This window comes from Monomorium pharaonis, chromosome 1 (assembly GCF_013373865.1).
Source record: "Monomorium pharaonis isolate MP-MQ-018 chromosome 1, ASM1337386v2, whole genome shotgun sequence".
NCBI lineage: Eukaryota > Metazoa > Arthropoda > Insecta > Hymenoptera > Formicidae > Monomorium > Monomorium pharaonis.
The window spans coordinates 7,206,121-7,222,535 of record NC_050467.1 but is presented as its reverse complement, the minus strand read 5'-3'; the positions used below and the strand labels follow the sequence as shown (position 1 = coordinate 7,222,535).

Genomic DNA, 16,415 nt, shown 5'->3' with positions numbered 1-16,415 from the left:
TACATATCAAAAGTCAATGAATAAATTATAAATTAAAATGTGATCAAGTAATACAATATGTTAAAAAATGACTAAAATCATGTCAAACATGCACGAAGGTAGCAAATGGATTGAAGATCAAAACATAGGTTTAATTAGATATGTATAGAAAGTAAACATTAAGCAGCCTTGATTATTCTATTATATAGCGCTATTATATAGCGATCTCCCTTTTTCTTCTGCTTTTCTCACAATGTAATACTTGCGAAGATTGCCAATCAAAGTTATGGTTTTTTGTAATTTCGTGTCTGCTAATTCTACTGCGAATGTTCACTTTCATTCTTTTTTATGTCGTTTCTGTGTTCTTTAATGCGTATCTCTAATTGACGTTTTGGCCAATGTAGGATGCATTACACCATTACACTTCAAACGGTAGACAACATCGGCTCTCTTAGATATGTTTATTTTATCCTTGCTCTTTTTTATGACAGTGTCTAGTTTTTTGGACAGTAAAAGTATATTAATTCAAATTTTTTTCAAATGGTGATTATTATCATCACTGATACCTTTTATGTATGGTAACATCAAACCTCTTTTCGTGTTAAACCCAACGTTTTCAGTTGTCACATTATTGTTAAAGGAATTTTAATAAAATTTAATATTAAAATTTAATTAAACTATTTTAAAGTAACTAATATATAATATAAAAGTTTGATTAAATATTACTTAATTTTACTAAAATTGGAAAATTTTCTGTTATTATTTACTTATAATAGTAATAATGAGTATATAATAGTAATAATGAGAGAGGTGGGATATCAATCCATATATGTTACCTAGATCTGAAAAAATCTCTGTATGACTCCCGTGAAAGATTACGAACTTAAAAATTCGTATAAGTATATAGTATATAATTATCCGTATAAGTGCGGATGGGTGGTTTTGAATTCGCAACCTGTCAAGAAACGACTTATGAGTCCGTCGCTTTCACACGGAGCTACACGCGACATTCTTTCTTAGAATTCATTCTAAAAAATCATAGTAGTTGTAAAACAACAGTGACTGAGAGAAAAACACTTAATATTTGTGACCATAATTGTATAATAAAATTAAAATAATTATGATTAGGAGCATAACATTATAATTACTACTATAAGAAGAAAATTACCAATTGGCAAAGGCCTTCTAAAGCACCTCTTTATAAAAAAAAAACATTGCACTTTATTAATATTGATAAAAACATGATCCGCTTAAACAATTAAAGAAATAACATCCATATAATTTATATTGGTGCAAAAAAAACGAGACAAAAATTTTGACCGAATTTTTAGGCAATTTTCAAAGTGATGCAACTTTTGTTTTATTTAAATAAAATATTTATTGGTAAATATTTATGTGATATAATTCTTGGCAGTACAAATTTGTTACCCATAAAGTTTAAACAATCATATTATAAGCAGAAGTTCTTCGGATATACATAACGAACATAATTAACGATTTACTGAAGAAGGAAAAAGATTGCGGTTATGGAACTTATAAAAAGATTTAGCATATTACCAATAAATATTTTCAAAATCACTTTTATTTCTCAAAACTAAAGATTAACGCTTTTTAATGGGTTTTTGTACATCAATGTCAAAACCAGTATCTTTTACATAGCATCACAGAAAAGTGATCAAAAATAGTAAAAAATCTTTGGCTCTTTGCGTAGAAGTACGACAAAAGTATTATAACAAACAATATTAGCCACATCGTAAAAGTATCGTAAAAATATTGTAAAAAATATTACGTGTGAAGAGATTGTGGAATTCGGACTTGCGACACTCGTCAGTGGTTCATAACCCCGAACGCAGGCAATATAACTTTACACGTCAAATGCATATACACATTACGTCAAACATTAAATTACGTCATTTGAAGGCTATATTCAAGCCCATTAAGTTACACTAAAGTTAAAAGATTAATACACGGAGAGAATTGTCTCTTAAAATTTACTTTCAAAATTTAGTAAATGTGTGACCTCGAGGAATTTTACAATACTTTTTAGTAAAATTTACTATACCTTTAGTAAAATTTATTGAAAGTATAGTAAATTTTACTAAAAAGTACAGTAAAATTTCTTGAGGTCACACATTATCCCACAATTACCAGATTTTTTAGGGTAAATTTTAAAAGAAAATTCTCTCCGTGCACCCTATATATTTCTCAAAATGACGTAAAGAATACACACCTATAAAACTTTCGGCTTCTTGCAATATTCAAATGCAGCTTTTATGACAACGTAATAAACATTCATGACCATTGCATGGTCATGTTATAACGTCTAAGCTGTATGTAAGGAAGTAAGATAGACGGTTATCCCTAAAATTCAATACAATAAAGTATACGAAATATTGTAAATTCTATAACCCCACATCTAGTCTACAACCGCCTTCTCTCCTCTATTACAAAAAAGAGTAGTATAAAAATTGCTATACTATCTGATAAAAGACACTTTTTTGTTTATGTTTTTAAAGTTTTATTTTTAGCTTTTGTTATTTAAGAAATATTAGAGAATAAAATGATATGTCAGTATTGGACATTGATCCTCTAATAACAACCTTATGTTTAAGTCCTATCAACTAGGAAAAAATTTACTCTAAATTATGATAATTTCAAATAAATGAAAATAGTAAATTATCAAAATGTAGATAATGAAAGTAAGATAAACATACATTCTATGTAATAAGTGCAATTGAATATAACATTTTTTAAACTTATCACACATTTGCATAGTAATAATAATTAATAGTTACAATTTGCGCAATTAAAGCAACAAAATGTTAGTAAAATGATTATAAATTATAATTAAGTTACAGTAATTGCAATTGTTTTATTCTTTTAGTACATTTTAGAAGAGATTAAGAAAATGTATAATAATGTAACAGAAATTAATATAATTTTAATAAAGTTTTAACTTTTAAACAAAACGAATTTATTATATAAAATTGTTATATAAAATTATTTAAATTGTACTAAAATTTTACAAAATAAGTAGTAAAATTCTTAGAAATCCATCATGTTGTCCCATGGCATCATGGTTTTGAGGATTCTAAAAGAAAATTCTCTTCACGTAATTAAAAAACATTTGATAATTTAATTTCTAACAGTAGGTAAGTTATACAAAATATAAAATTTGGAGACGATTTTCGGATTTTTACTTCATCTCTCTGCAGTATCTTAATTTTGAATCAAATTTTGTACGTCGTTCAATTGTTTAAACGCGAAATTCGCCGAGAGATCTCGTTATCGTACCGTTCCACACGGCTGTATTTATCTCGTTAACATAGAATCGACGCTGTGGAATATTATATATGTTGCTTTTGTGTTGTACAATCTCGCCAGGAACTGACGTAACGTGATTAATACAATGAGCGCAGGATAAGAACTTGCGCTCATCCAAACTCGGCGTCGTCGGAATGCACGTCTCTCGCTTCTGCGATCACTCATTATCTCGAACAAAAGGTGGCGATGTGTTCTCTTCCTCGAGACCGACTTAAATCATATATGTGAAAATGTCGCGTACATATAATACAAGTTTACCTCGACCCCGACTTCTCGGTCGGAGAATAAGAGAGAAAAGGGAGAGGTGGAAGAGGACGAGGGGGGGAGAGAGAGAGGGAAAGAGGTTCTCACGGGCAACGACTCAACTCAACTCCGCGCGTCTCTCCCTTTCTCTCTCGTCTACCACACCGCTGGTTACTCTCGAGGCGGACGCGCTCCTGGCATACCTCGGGTCTGACTCACGGACGTGGTGTTTCAGCAACGGGTCGTCACAGGCGACAATCACGGCGACGTCGGCGAATGAGAGCGTCCTCCGTCGGCGTGTGCACCACGTCGTCGCGTCGCGCGGACCCTACGACGTGGCTGGCGGCCACCACGGGGACCAAGGATGGTGAGCTCCCGCACGTGTAGCGTGAACGTCACGTCCACCGTTAACGGCAACGGCGGCGTGGCGGCCGACGGCGGCACGGGGAACGTGCCGCGCGAGGACGAGGGCCGCGCGGCGAACGGCGACGGCGGCGGCGTGGTCGGCCCTCAAGAGTGGAACCCGAGCGGGCCGCCCTCGCTCTCGATGTCGGTCGACCTGCACAATCTCGTCAGCTCGACCCTCACGGACTCGGGACGGTACTCCGCGAGCCCGGATGAACATCACCAGACCGCCACGTCCGCCGGCGCCGCCAACGCGATCAAGATCGGCTGTCACGACGAGGAGGAGAGCTACGAAGGCTTTGGCTCCGTCGAGGGCGACTTGGTGGACGACGGGCCGGAGTCACCGGGCGGCAGCAGTTCCGCGCCCTCGCCGACTGGTACCAACTCGCACAGGTGAGCCCGATGCAGTATTCGCTCATGGAAGTTAAGTACCATGGCTCGAGATTACGTCGCGACGAGATAAACTATCTGTTATGTATTCAATTCTTTGTATAAGAATATTTTTTTAGTTTATGGAGATAATTTTCTCTTAAAATTTATCCTCAAAACTGTAGTAGTTGTGGGGCATCATCAGGCACCTTTGAAAGTTTTACAGCATTTTTAGTACTATAATTTAACCAATAATTTTATAATTATAAAAAGATATATATATTGTATATATGTATATATAATATTTTTTATATATATTTTTTAATTTTTTACATATGAAGATTTCTGAAAAGAAAATACCAGTGATCTAAATCGTTTTTTTTCAATATTTTATAATTTTATTTAATATATGGAACATTTAGTAACCAAAACGTAAAGTAAATGAGAAATATTAGATAAAAAGTTCACATTTTGTTTTGTGCATGCCATGCAGAATTTTAGAAAATCAGGTACAACTGATGTAAAATTTTGAATAATTTATATAATAATGTAATCATGCAATTTTATACTAAATTTTTATATTTTACTAAAAGAAGGTTTATTGTAAAATATTTTACATTTATAACACATATATATTTACAATTATTGTAAAGATTTAATTTTTTTTAAATAAAATCTATTAAGTTTCTTAAATCGTATCGCTATAAGGATTCCTATATTGTACCGATATGATTTAGGAACACAATGTTTATATATTATCTTTATGTGCTCTTATTTTTAGAGTACATGACATAATCAATATTATATTATTTTTTATTTTATATCAAATATCAATAAGAGGACCGTCGAGTCGTGCTAAATTTTTAAATATCTTTTATTTAATAAATTATAAATAAATATGCATTAGTTAATGATTTTTTTTATTCTTATATTTTTAATTATTTTTATTTATAAATTTAATATTTTTTAAAGACATACAATTTAGGCAATCAGTTTTTTAACTAGTTATTAGTGAAAAATTTAACATATAATAATGGATATTTTAAAACTACAATTCTTAACATTTATTTGGATCCCAAATGATACTAAATGATACCAAATGATAAATATAACCAAAAATAATTTAAGTGATACGTATTTGGCAACTCTCCCGTATACAGATCGTATAAATTTTCTTTGGAAATGATAAAGGAAGAAATCTTAGAATATTTTAAAATTTACAAATATAAAAAATTTAGACTCTTTTTTTCTTTTTTTATTCTACTACTTTAACATTTATTATATGAACTGTATTCCAAAATTCACTGCTTAAATTTACAAATTTAAATAAATTTAATTGAAATTAAAAAAATTTGTATAAAATAAATTTTCAAATAAAATCAAAATTTTAAGAAAGAAAAAAGAATATACACAATACAATCTGATTTATAAATAAATCGATGATAAATGAAATCAAATTAATTACTCTCTAAATCACAATCAGTGAAAATTTGACAAAATCAGTGGAAATACACTGACTTTCAGTGATATACTTATAATAATTTACTGATTATCAATCAGTGAAATAAATACATTGATCTTTCAGTGACTATATGTATACTAATTTTGAAGTGAAAATTACTGAAAGACAGTGAATACTCATTGATTATTACAGTTATAAGTATGCCACTGCGAATCAGTGAATATCCACTGATTAAGATTTAGAGAGTGAAAATTAATTGACACTAATTTATTTTTATGTAAGTTATTTAATACAAAAAAATATCTAATCATAAAGATTATGAAATTTAAAGAAAATTATTTTCAAAATTTGTAAATTTTTTGGAAGTATTATAATATTTGGTTATGTAAAAAGGAAAGATTGTGTTTGAAACTTCGATTTTCCTTCAACATTATTCTTGACTTCAAGTTACTGTCTAATGAAAATTTTTATTGTTAAGAATCTTCATAAAGTTTTTTAGAATTTCCATAATTCTATAACTCTTTAGAAAATTGTTCAGATTTTCATAGGAGTTAAAAAACACTTCAGAATTCTTTATATATGTAAATTTTAAAGTACTCAAAAATTTTTTATTTTATAATTTTTGAAGAAAATTTATAAAATTTATCAAATCTGAAGATTTAACGTTTTTTTTAGAATCTTTATAAGATTAAAATGCGAAACAAAAATATAGACGATTTTAGGACAATATAGGACATATAGACAATTTCGTATTTTACAATAAATAATATCGGAAATTGTTTTTTAAACGATAGAGAGCATTGCATTCGAAATCGCTTCATAATTCTGAACTAAGCAAGAAAAGTGCAAAAGCGAACTGAGCCTTCTATTATGTCAATTGCTTCCTGCCGTTATTCGCTCGATACGTAACATCAGTCGCGGAATATAGCGGTTTATTTCCGAAGCTGAATATATGTGGCGCAAATGCTAAAATGTTAAAATGCAGTATAATCTGAAGAACGTATGTGCCTATGCATTTTTATGCTGGATGAGTTTACGTAAGAACAACGCGCTGCATACAATGTCTATCACGCTGGAACAATACCGACTGGACTGACTTGCCGTCTGTATACGCAAGTCACACAGATTACATAATAATGGAAATGTATTTTTAAGAGTCGCTCTTCTGTACCAATGTGTTTCGCCGAAGTATTCTCGATAGTGACGTTATTTTCTGTTAATCGTGGCACACTTTTTTGCGTAAAAACCAATACGTTAATGTGCGACCTTTAATGTACCATAATGTAAGTAAAACTTTTTTTTTATTGACGTACGTGCAAGTTTTATATCTACTGCTATTTTAAAATGCATAATACAATACAAGGAAAAAGGCTGCTCATTATACGAGATGAAAAGGCATTTGTTTACATCAGTTTTGTTCCCGGTATGTTTGATCACGTGTAAATATTATATAAAATTTAATTAACACGTTTAAGGGGATCCTAAAGTCGTCTGTTTTACCGACATTCTGTTCAACCATTTAATTTTGAATTGAATTTACAGAATTGAAAATCCTTTTACACGTTTAAAGTACGTACACAAATAAACCCGAGGACGATTAGATTAAGACCAAAAATACAAAAAAAAATTTTAAGTTTATTTGTTCATAAAAATATTCAAAATACAAGTTATGTAGCTTATACGTACAAATGAATGGTACACCGCAGTTCGTAATAGATTGAGGAATAAGACTATATTCGTCAAATTACGATTACTAGCTGTAAAAAAAAGTTATTTGTTGGATCAAATTTTGTTCAATTAAGCGCTTTCACTATAGATTTCTCTGTAAAAGCGCTTAAATGAACATAATTTGATCTAATAAATAACTTTTTTTACGGCTTGTAATCGTAATTTGACGAATATAGTCTTATTCCTCAGTCTATTACGAACTGCGGTGTACCATTCATTTGTACGTACAAGCTACATAACTTGTATTTTAAAGCAAATATTTTTATAAACAAGAATAAATAAATGACTTTACATTATCGACCTCGATCAAGTTTAACGGGCTGTTTAACATCCTCTTAATATCAAAAACTAAAATTCCAATGAATCATAGGTATTTCCAATATGTTTCAAAAACAATTTTTGTCTGAGATTTAATGAAAATGTTTTAATAAAAAATTAAAATCTTTAATAAATATGTACGGGGAGAATTTTATTTTAACCCTAGGTCATCAGTGATGGGTGTGTGACCCTGTTAAAAATTTGTACGTTTCACCAAATTATAGAAAAAAGTTTTTTAACAATTATCTTACATAATACAATGTAGCTAATAAAATACAACTTTTAATGGTATGTTCCTATTCTATATTGTCATGGAAAATATTCGAAATTGTCATGGAAAATAAAGTTTTACGAATTAATGACAGTTACATTAGAAATTGCATATTATTATATTCGACAGGGTCTCACAGACTCTAACATCCGCGTGAGCAAAAGAAAAATAGTATCTTATATAGAATTAATTTTTATCCTCAAGTTGATAATGATAATAATGAATCATGATAATAATGAATCATAAACTTCAAAAAATTTTACTATACTTTTAGTAAAATTTAGTAAAATTTCATAAACTTGTGTACTTTGTAACTTTTTATTTTTATTAAACTTTTTTATTAGATTATGAAATAGTTTGGTAGAATGTTATTACAATTTAAAAAGTTTTACAGGATCAGAGCAAATAAAATAATTAGGATAAATAGGATATTTTTTATCATGTAATAATTTTAAAAATTATTGCAAAATTATACTGAAAAAGTCTTGTTAAACTTTAATTTTGAATATATTTTTTTTAAACATTTTCCAAAATAATAGCCACAATAACAAAATTCAAACATGACTTATTTGATTAATTTAAAATTTTAAAACAATATTTTTAATAAGGATTATCAAATCATTAAGATCTTTTTAGGTTTTTATTTTTTTTAATCACAACAAAACAGGAAAAAAATTCAAAAAATGCAAATTTTTAATTGAAATGTGTACAATTGGTAAAAAATGAAATTTTTTAAACTTTTCTTTATGATACGAAAGTGATAAATGTAAAAAAAGAATTTTTTTAGATAGGTACTATATATTTTCAAATAATTTATTGAAAGTGAATTATGACTGCCATGTAGATGTATCTAGAGAACGTTATTATTAATTTATTTTCCTATTTTTATTTTCATTTTTCATACTTACTTTTTTAATATATAACAATACATATTTTTCAAGCAGAAAACATTATTTATCTTTGTAAATATAATAAAAGTTTTATATAAGATTAAAAAATATCTTATCTTTTAATTTATCACAGTTCTATAGCCTTTTAATCCAACTTACTAAAATTTGATTAAATTTTACTAAAAGTATGGTGTTTTTAAAATTTCTTTAAGGTCCATGTTATTCTACAACTATGATTTTAAGCTTCAATTCAAAAAGAAAATTTATATAGAAAGTATTCAAAATTCAGTTTTGTTACGCCGATTACCAAACGAAATAAATTCCTCTTTAAATCGCGAACTCGTTTATAGCGCGGAAAAATTTCTGCCGACTCTGCAGGAAGCGTGTCCACTCACAATTATCGTTATATTGTGTTCTCTGACTTTGTAGAAATCCGAGGAGTCCGAACTCCACCGTTGGAAGACATTCCTGGCTGCGTACTTCGTTGCGGAGAACACCCCCCTGGTAAGAAAAAAGCATACGTTGTCTGTAATGAGTAGTCTTAATTCAGAAAAGAATTCTCGGTAGTTTTGAAGACAAGAATGATTTTACTTTCTTATGCTGTATTTTTGTTTTTTTGCATTGGTTCTATTTATCTTCTACTTTGACAATTTTAAGATTTCGATATTTGTTTCCTGTATTTTTCTAAATCATTTTTCGATTTTATTTTTTCGAAAGAACACACTAATAACAAGCGTTGCGTCTTGTTTACGTTGCACACGCGGCACATATGCGTGCGGTAATTTCGCGTTCAAGATAGAAAGAGAGAATTTCCGCCTTCGCTCGCAAGAAGCGCAACGACGTACGAGATAATGATAATTCCGCCGTGCCGCGTCTCGCGGCGTGCGAAAAGAACCTCGTGGGAAAGCGACTGACTGACGATGTTAAATAACATCGTTAATGCAACGACCAAGATAAGAGACCTGTTAAATTTCTTGAAAAGCACCCATATCTCTGATCATCTATCTAGCAGAATGACGGAAGTGAGTCCATGCGGAACGTCGTGTTTCTCAAAGAAACTAGCGTTCTCGTCACTTGTTAATCGCATCTGAAACATCAAAACCGAGAGAATAGTTCAATTACTTTCGTTAGTACTTGCTTAATAGTAGAAATATGTTGATTCTATAATTTTAATTTGTTCAAAACACTGGAATCGTATAAGATATTAAGTTACAAGGAAGATACTTTTCTGATATACACATTCGGGCTGAAGCTCATTTCTTTATTTTTATGAAATATAAAATTTAAAATATTACATATATTAATAATAATTTTTTTTTAATAGAGTTTTCAAAAATAAAATTATTGAATCAAGTTTTTAAAAAGCTCTAATTTAAAAAATTCTGTAAACAAAGTTTTTCAACTGTGTTTGTTGAGTTTTAAAAAATTGTATTTTTGGAAATTATATATTAAAAAATTATATTTTTTATAATTTAATAATTTTATTTTTAGAAAATAAAATAAAAACAATCTTATTCGGTTTAGATTATAAATATCAGAAAAACATTCTTTTTATGACTCAACATTTTATTCCTTGACTAAACGTAGTTTTCATTAAAAAATTTAATATTTTTGAAATACAGTTTTTAAAAATCGAATTTAAAAAATTTTACATTAAATTTTTTTTTTTATTAACTATATATTGTAAGAGACATTTTAAAATAGAACTAAAAAAATAGAGTTTGTAAAAGTAGAATATACAAAGCTTCATTTTTATAGTGTTTTAAACTTTATTTTAAAAAATTCTATTAAAAAATTTTTACCAAAAATTACCGTTTTAAAAGATAAATTAAATGAATCTTATTCAGATATCTATAAATATATAAAAATCTAGATTTATAATATACATATAATGTACAAACTGTCCACGCATGTATAATTTATGATGTCATATAATACTCTGTTAAATTTGATAATGAACAAATTATTATTTAGCAAGACAGATGATGTATCGATGTATCTGTACATGTGCATATATCTATTTACCGCGGTTACACTCGTGGATCCCTTTTTAGCAGCCATGAATTTGGCGTGTGATCAAAGCTACATTTGGCCGTGAAATTTGGCACCGCGTGATCAACACGGGTAGCAACGCAATGTAACTTGCGAAACTCGAAAGAGAGTAATCTATAAATAAGTATCTTGTAATGAAACATAAATGTATATGAATGCTAAGGAAAATATTTTTGTGTGCTTATGCTTTCAGTTCGACGAGAAAGAGACTCAGCACCAACGCCTTAGCGAGGTAAGAAAATATATTACGCGCATGTTTCATCATTATAAATCATCGGCTTTTCGAATTGACACCGGCGTTTTTATGGTCGTTTCCGTGATCTTCTTTCCGCTATCTTCTCCTGCGCTTTTTTTTTTCTCGATTTACCCACGCGTGCAAGAGGAAATGAATATCTCGGACAAAAGAGTTTTACCGGCCGTAGGACGATGCCTCTGCATCAAGGCTAATAATTCTTGAAGTCCACTCCTTTCACGGAACTCGAATCGACGGACTTTCTAAAGCGTGGGCGTGCTTCTGTGTTACGTTACTCATGTTCCGCGATTCACTTCGATATTCGCGTTTCCTTCCACGCTACTTGTCTCGCTGCTTCCGACCGTATATACGTGTCTTGTCCGTTCGTCAAAATACCGGGCACGGGAGAGAGGAGGGAACGTTCGATAATTACGTACGTGTCGGAGAGAAAAGCAACGTATCGTCGTTTCAAAGAAATGTTTGCGCGATTGAAAAAAATAACTTTTTGTCTGTCGTTTTTAATATGAACTAGAAAACTTACCTTTTAATTGGCAGAACTTTCACAAATAACTTTTAATTGGGGAAACTTTCACAAATCATATTCGCTTAATAATCACCGGTAATTAATTATTTTTTAATAGAGGTATCTATCTCCTTCTTCCTACACGCTTTTATTGTGCGTAACTTTTTTGAAATAACTATCTGAATTATCGCGCGAGAGAGCAATTTTTATATTTACGTATCGATCTAATATTCAATTTATTATTAATATTTCGTTTAAGAGCAATTTTGCTTTTGAAGTTAATGATTCTTTCATGGAATACACTAAAAGAATTCTTTGATACGCGTAATTATTTGCAGTCAACTTTATCGCAGTGGTAGCTTTAACAGTTCGGGAATGGGGTCGAATTACGACGCTGCAGATGATGTGTACAGTGACGTATCTTTGGAGGATGTCATGGATCTCAGTCACAAAGTGAGTAAAACTTGATTTCTTTACTAACCTTTTTAGGTCCAGTTGCACCAATGTAGTTTAAACTTTAATTTGTTTTTTTAATCGCTTTACTAATCTTTAAGAAGTTAAATGATGTAAACTGAAAGATTAAAGTTAATTTACATTAGTGCAAACGAGCTTAATTCGTTTTTAAGGAGATTCTAGCACTATTTATTGTTAGTCATATATTTTAAACTGATTAAACCATTAAAATAATAACATAAAAAATGTTATCAATAGTATTTAATTTTACTAATGTTATTATATATAATCTTTATTTATTTTATGTTATTAAATATTTTTAAAATATCAAAATAAAATAAGACGTTTTTTTTAATGTAAGAGAGTAGTTGCACAACAAAATATGAATAGGATATGTATTTAATATTATATCTTAAAAAATGATAAATTAAATACAATTAGAATTAAAAATGTATAAATGAATTTTTTTTATCATGTATAAATTTCGTATTTGTATTTATTATTTAAAATATACAGAGAGAAAAATTTCTTTAGTTTTAATAAACGGTTTTGTTTGATTATTCCAAAATATATATTTCTTTGTTTTTAATTATATTTTATACATCTTTCTTAGATTTAATAAAATTTATTAACTCTTTATGGGACACATTTTTTCTAACAATTATGTTGGATAGATCTTGTCGCAGCTGTATGTTTTAGATCACATTAAAATTGAATCCGAGGTCAAAATTTAAAAATTAAAAATGGCGGATTTGATATGGCGAACATAAAAATTTAATTTAAAAAATATAGCCATATTCTTCACAAAATTTGTAATAAAAAAAAGTTTTTTTTTATTTTTCGTTAAAATGCATAGTTTCCGATAAAAAAATTCCCGGAATTATATTCTTGAAAAAATTTTATTTCATATTTTGTAGCCGCCATTTTGAATTTTACATTTTTCAGGCCATTTTCATACTCAGCAACCCAAATAACCATTAAGTACGAAATTCTATATATAACTGATTTATAAATTAAGTGACGATCAATTTCATATGGTGAAAATAGCATTTTTGCAACATATTTTGTTGAATACAAAATAGTAACAATGTACTTTCTGCAACTTCAACTTAATATGACTTAGTTCGTCATCTCTAGAATCTAAAATTATGGTCTGGAAGTTTATTTATTGACATTCAAGAGACTTCTACAACGAATTTATCGTGAGAAAGGAGCATTTTTCGTCATTGTTTGATAACAATTGCAAAACTCGTATAGTAATGCATAGTTCTATCATTAACATAAAAAAGTATAGAACAGTTTATTTCACGATTATACGATGTAACAGACCTCAGTTATATCGTAAAAATTGAAAAAAATGAAGTGGAAAGTATACTTCCCACCGCCCCTGAAAAGGTTAAAAATAAAGAAATATATATTTTGGAACAGTCCAACAAAACTGTTTATTAAACCTAAAGGAACCTTTTTCTGTATACAATTGCTTTATAGTTTGTGTTAAATTTTGCAACATTGCATTTACGTATTTAGTGCAAACAGTGCAATGTGCATAGGCATGTTTGACATTAAAAAATATTAAAAAAAAGAGAAAATGATAAGTTTGATTAAGCATATGTCCTTCTTCTTGCTCTCATAATAACGACAAATAACTATAAATAAAAAGATAATGTATATGATATATATTATTTATTTATTATACAATGTCCGATGGACGATTTTGAATTTAATTGTTTCAAAATTGTTTTAACTTCAGAAAAATAATTATTCAAATTATGAATAATAATGTATAATAAAAGTAATAATAATGTGTGAAATTAATGTATTATAAAATTAATTGATAATCATAGTATAACGTTGCCACGTCATTATCTATTTAATAAATATTCTTGTTCATTGAAAAATATTAATTTCTTTCAACTTGGATAGTTTCATCTTAATTTAAATGAAACTTTATCAACTTAAGTATTTACTTTGTAATTGAATAATTTTTAACTTTCTTTTATATACAAAGATCTCAATTTAAGAGGAAACATCTACAGGATAAAGCTTTATATTTATTTGTAACAGAAGCATTGTATCAGAAGCATTTTATACATTAAAAATTAAATATCTGCAAAACAACACGGGAAAAATTAATAAAATTCGTTCCAGATATTATTAATGTAATTAACTTTCGTATATACTCATAAATAATTTCCATATCCATACATAAAAAAAAAGCGATGCAACGCGAATGGAGCCGCAGAGCTACGAAAGCGAGAATCCGCTCGTCAATTGTCGAGAGGCGGAATCAGCGCCAGTTAGTGTCTCGGTTAACCCGATTCGGAAAGTTTATTCACTAGTCAAAATTAACCCGTAGTAAAAAGTCACTTCGTTTCTCACCGAGAATGCGAGGTGTCCCTCCGGGTCCCGGAACGTTGTCCTAGGAACGTTGCCAATGTGCGCGACGCGTTCTCGGCAGTCCTACGGCGGCGTGCATCGAGATTCTGACCGGAACCATCATCAACCGCATCCCCAGGCTCCTTCTTCCGTACCTTATCCGTACTATCCTCCCCTTCCTCCCCCACCTTGTCACTCACGTTGCCCCCCGTACGACCCGTACGCGGCCTACCACTGTCCCGGGCCGTTTTACTGCCCTACGCCGTATTGCTCCCAGCAAGACCAAGTTACCTACAAAGAAGAGAAAACCACGGTTTGGTCCACCGTCGCCGTCCTAATCCTTGCTGTCACGATCGGCTTCCTCGTGATCGTCTATCGTAGCCTCTTCCGCGAAACTTGCCGAAAGATCGTTGCCTGGCTGCGCTCGTTCAGATTTGCGTCACAGGTAATCCCAATCGGGTGACTCGATTTCATTTCGCAGCCGTTTGGTGGTCTCATGGAATCAGATACGATCGTGTCAAAAAACACGCTATTTAGACTGCTCGCGATCGATCTTATTTTAATTATTTTACATGATCGTCCCGTCTGCTGTAAACGACAAAGCATGCCGTCTTTTTGATGTTCGCAGATAAAAAATGTTTTTACTTTAAGAACATTTTTGAAATAAATAGTGAAATGAGATTATGTAGTATTAAAAGCAAATGAAGACTTTTTGTACAGTTTTATTGAGGAATATATATTCTTATTTTTAAAATAATTTTTATTAGTTAAAAAGGAAAAATTGGATTAAATTAGATAAAATATCGAATAAAAAATAATAACTTCAAACTAGAAACTATTATTATTATTATTATTATTATTGTTATTATTATTATTATTATTATCATTATTATTATTAACAAGCACAATTATATTGTACTGTTTAGACTATTATAATATTGAAATAAAAATCTATTATTTTGCTGAAATTTAAGATTATCAAACACTTTAGAATAAGATTAAATTATGCAAGCAAAATTATCACTGTTTTAACAATAATTATGTGGCAAAATGCGTTAATTTTATTTTGATATTAATGTTTTTTGTATTGAATTTATAATTATGGTGATGTATACCATAAGAATTTTCTCTATTAGAGATTATATACAATTTCTAATAGACAATCATTTTCGAATAATGTAACTTCGCTGCACAAAAGACACAATATCAAACATTAGTATGAAATTAAAACTGACATTTTCTGTTTAACAAATATTATTTCATATGTAAGCAAGAAATTATATTCATGTTTTATTCTATGAAACAATGATAATTTTGCTTATATGTAATTTAATTTTTTTTTTAAGAATTGATAATCTTAAATTTCAATAAAATGTTATATTTTTATTTTAATATTATAATAATCATCCAAAGAGAGCACAACACATAAATATTCTGATATTAATAGCGTTAAAAGAATCTGATTTTTTAATTGAAGATTTTGTTATTTTCTATCCGATATTTTTCCTCTAAATTCGTGAAAACTATCAAATAATGAGTGTACATTTTTTTTGGTAAACTTATAAAAGTTTTTTTCATCTAAGTAAATAGTATTTTTTTAATGCTATATAATCTCATGTCGATATTTAATATTTCAAAAATAAAGATACTCTCAAAGCAAGAATATTCTTTATTTTTATGTGATGACGTATGAAAAAGTTGACTTATATTCGTTGTTATGAGAATGAATCACGAAATCTCTTGTTTGTGACATCATTACTCAACGACCGTGGTGACGAAGGAATTTTAAG

The 16,415-nt window shown here is 29.6% G+C and overlaps 1 protein-coding gene across 3 annotated transcripts in view; it reads left to right on the top strand.

Moving 5' to 3' along the window:
- Window positions 1-16,415, top strand: part of LOC105831783 (rab11 family-interacting protein 4A) — a 47,595-nt gene that overhangs the window by 9,371 nt on the left and 21,809 nt on the right. The window contains exons 2-5 of one of the 3 annotated variants that reach the window (XM_036295344.1): window positions 3,782-4,344; window positions 9,419-9,493; window positions 11,235-11,273; window positions 12,150-12,249. In XM_036295344.1, coding sequence (XP_036151237.1) covers window positions 3,911-4,344; window positions 9,419-9,493; window positions 11,235-11,273; window positions 12,150-12,249 — 648 coding nt within the window. In that variant the 5' untranslated portion in view covers window positions 3,782-3,910. Of the gene's footprint in view, window positions 1-3,781; window positions 4,345-9,418; window positions 9,494-11,234; window positions 11,274-12,134; window positions 12,250-16,415 lie in introns of those variants that run through there. The other 2 variants (XM_036295343.1, XM_036295342.1) reach the window with 2 other exon arrangements.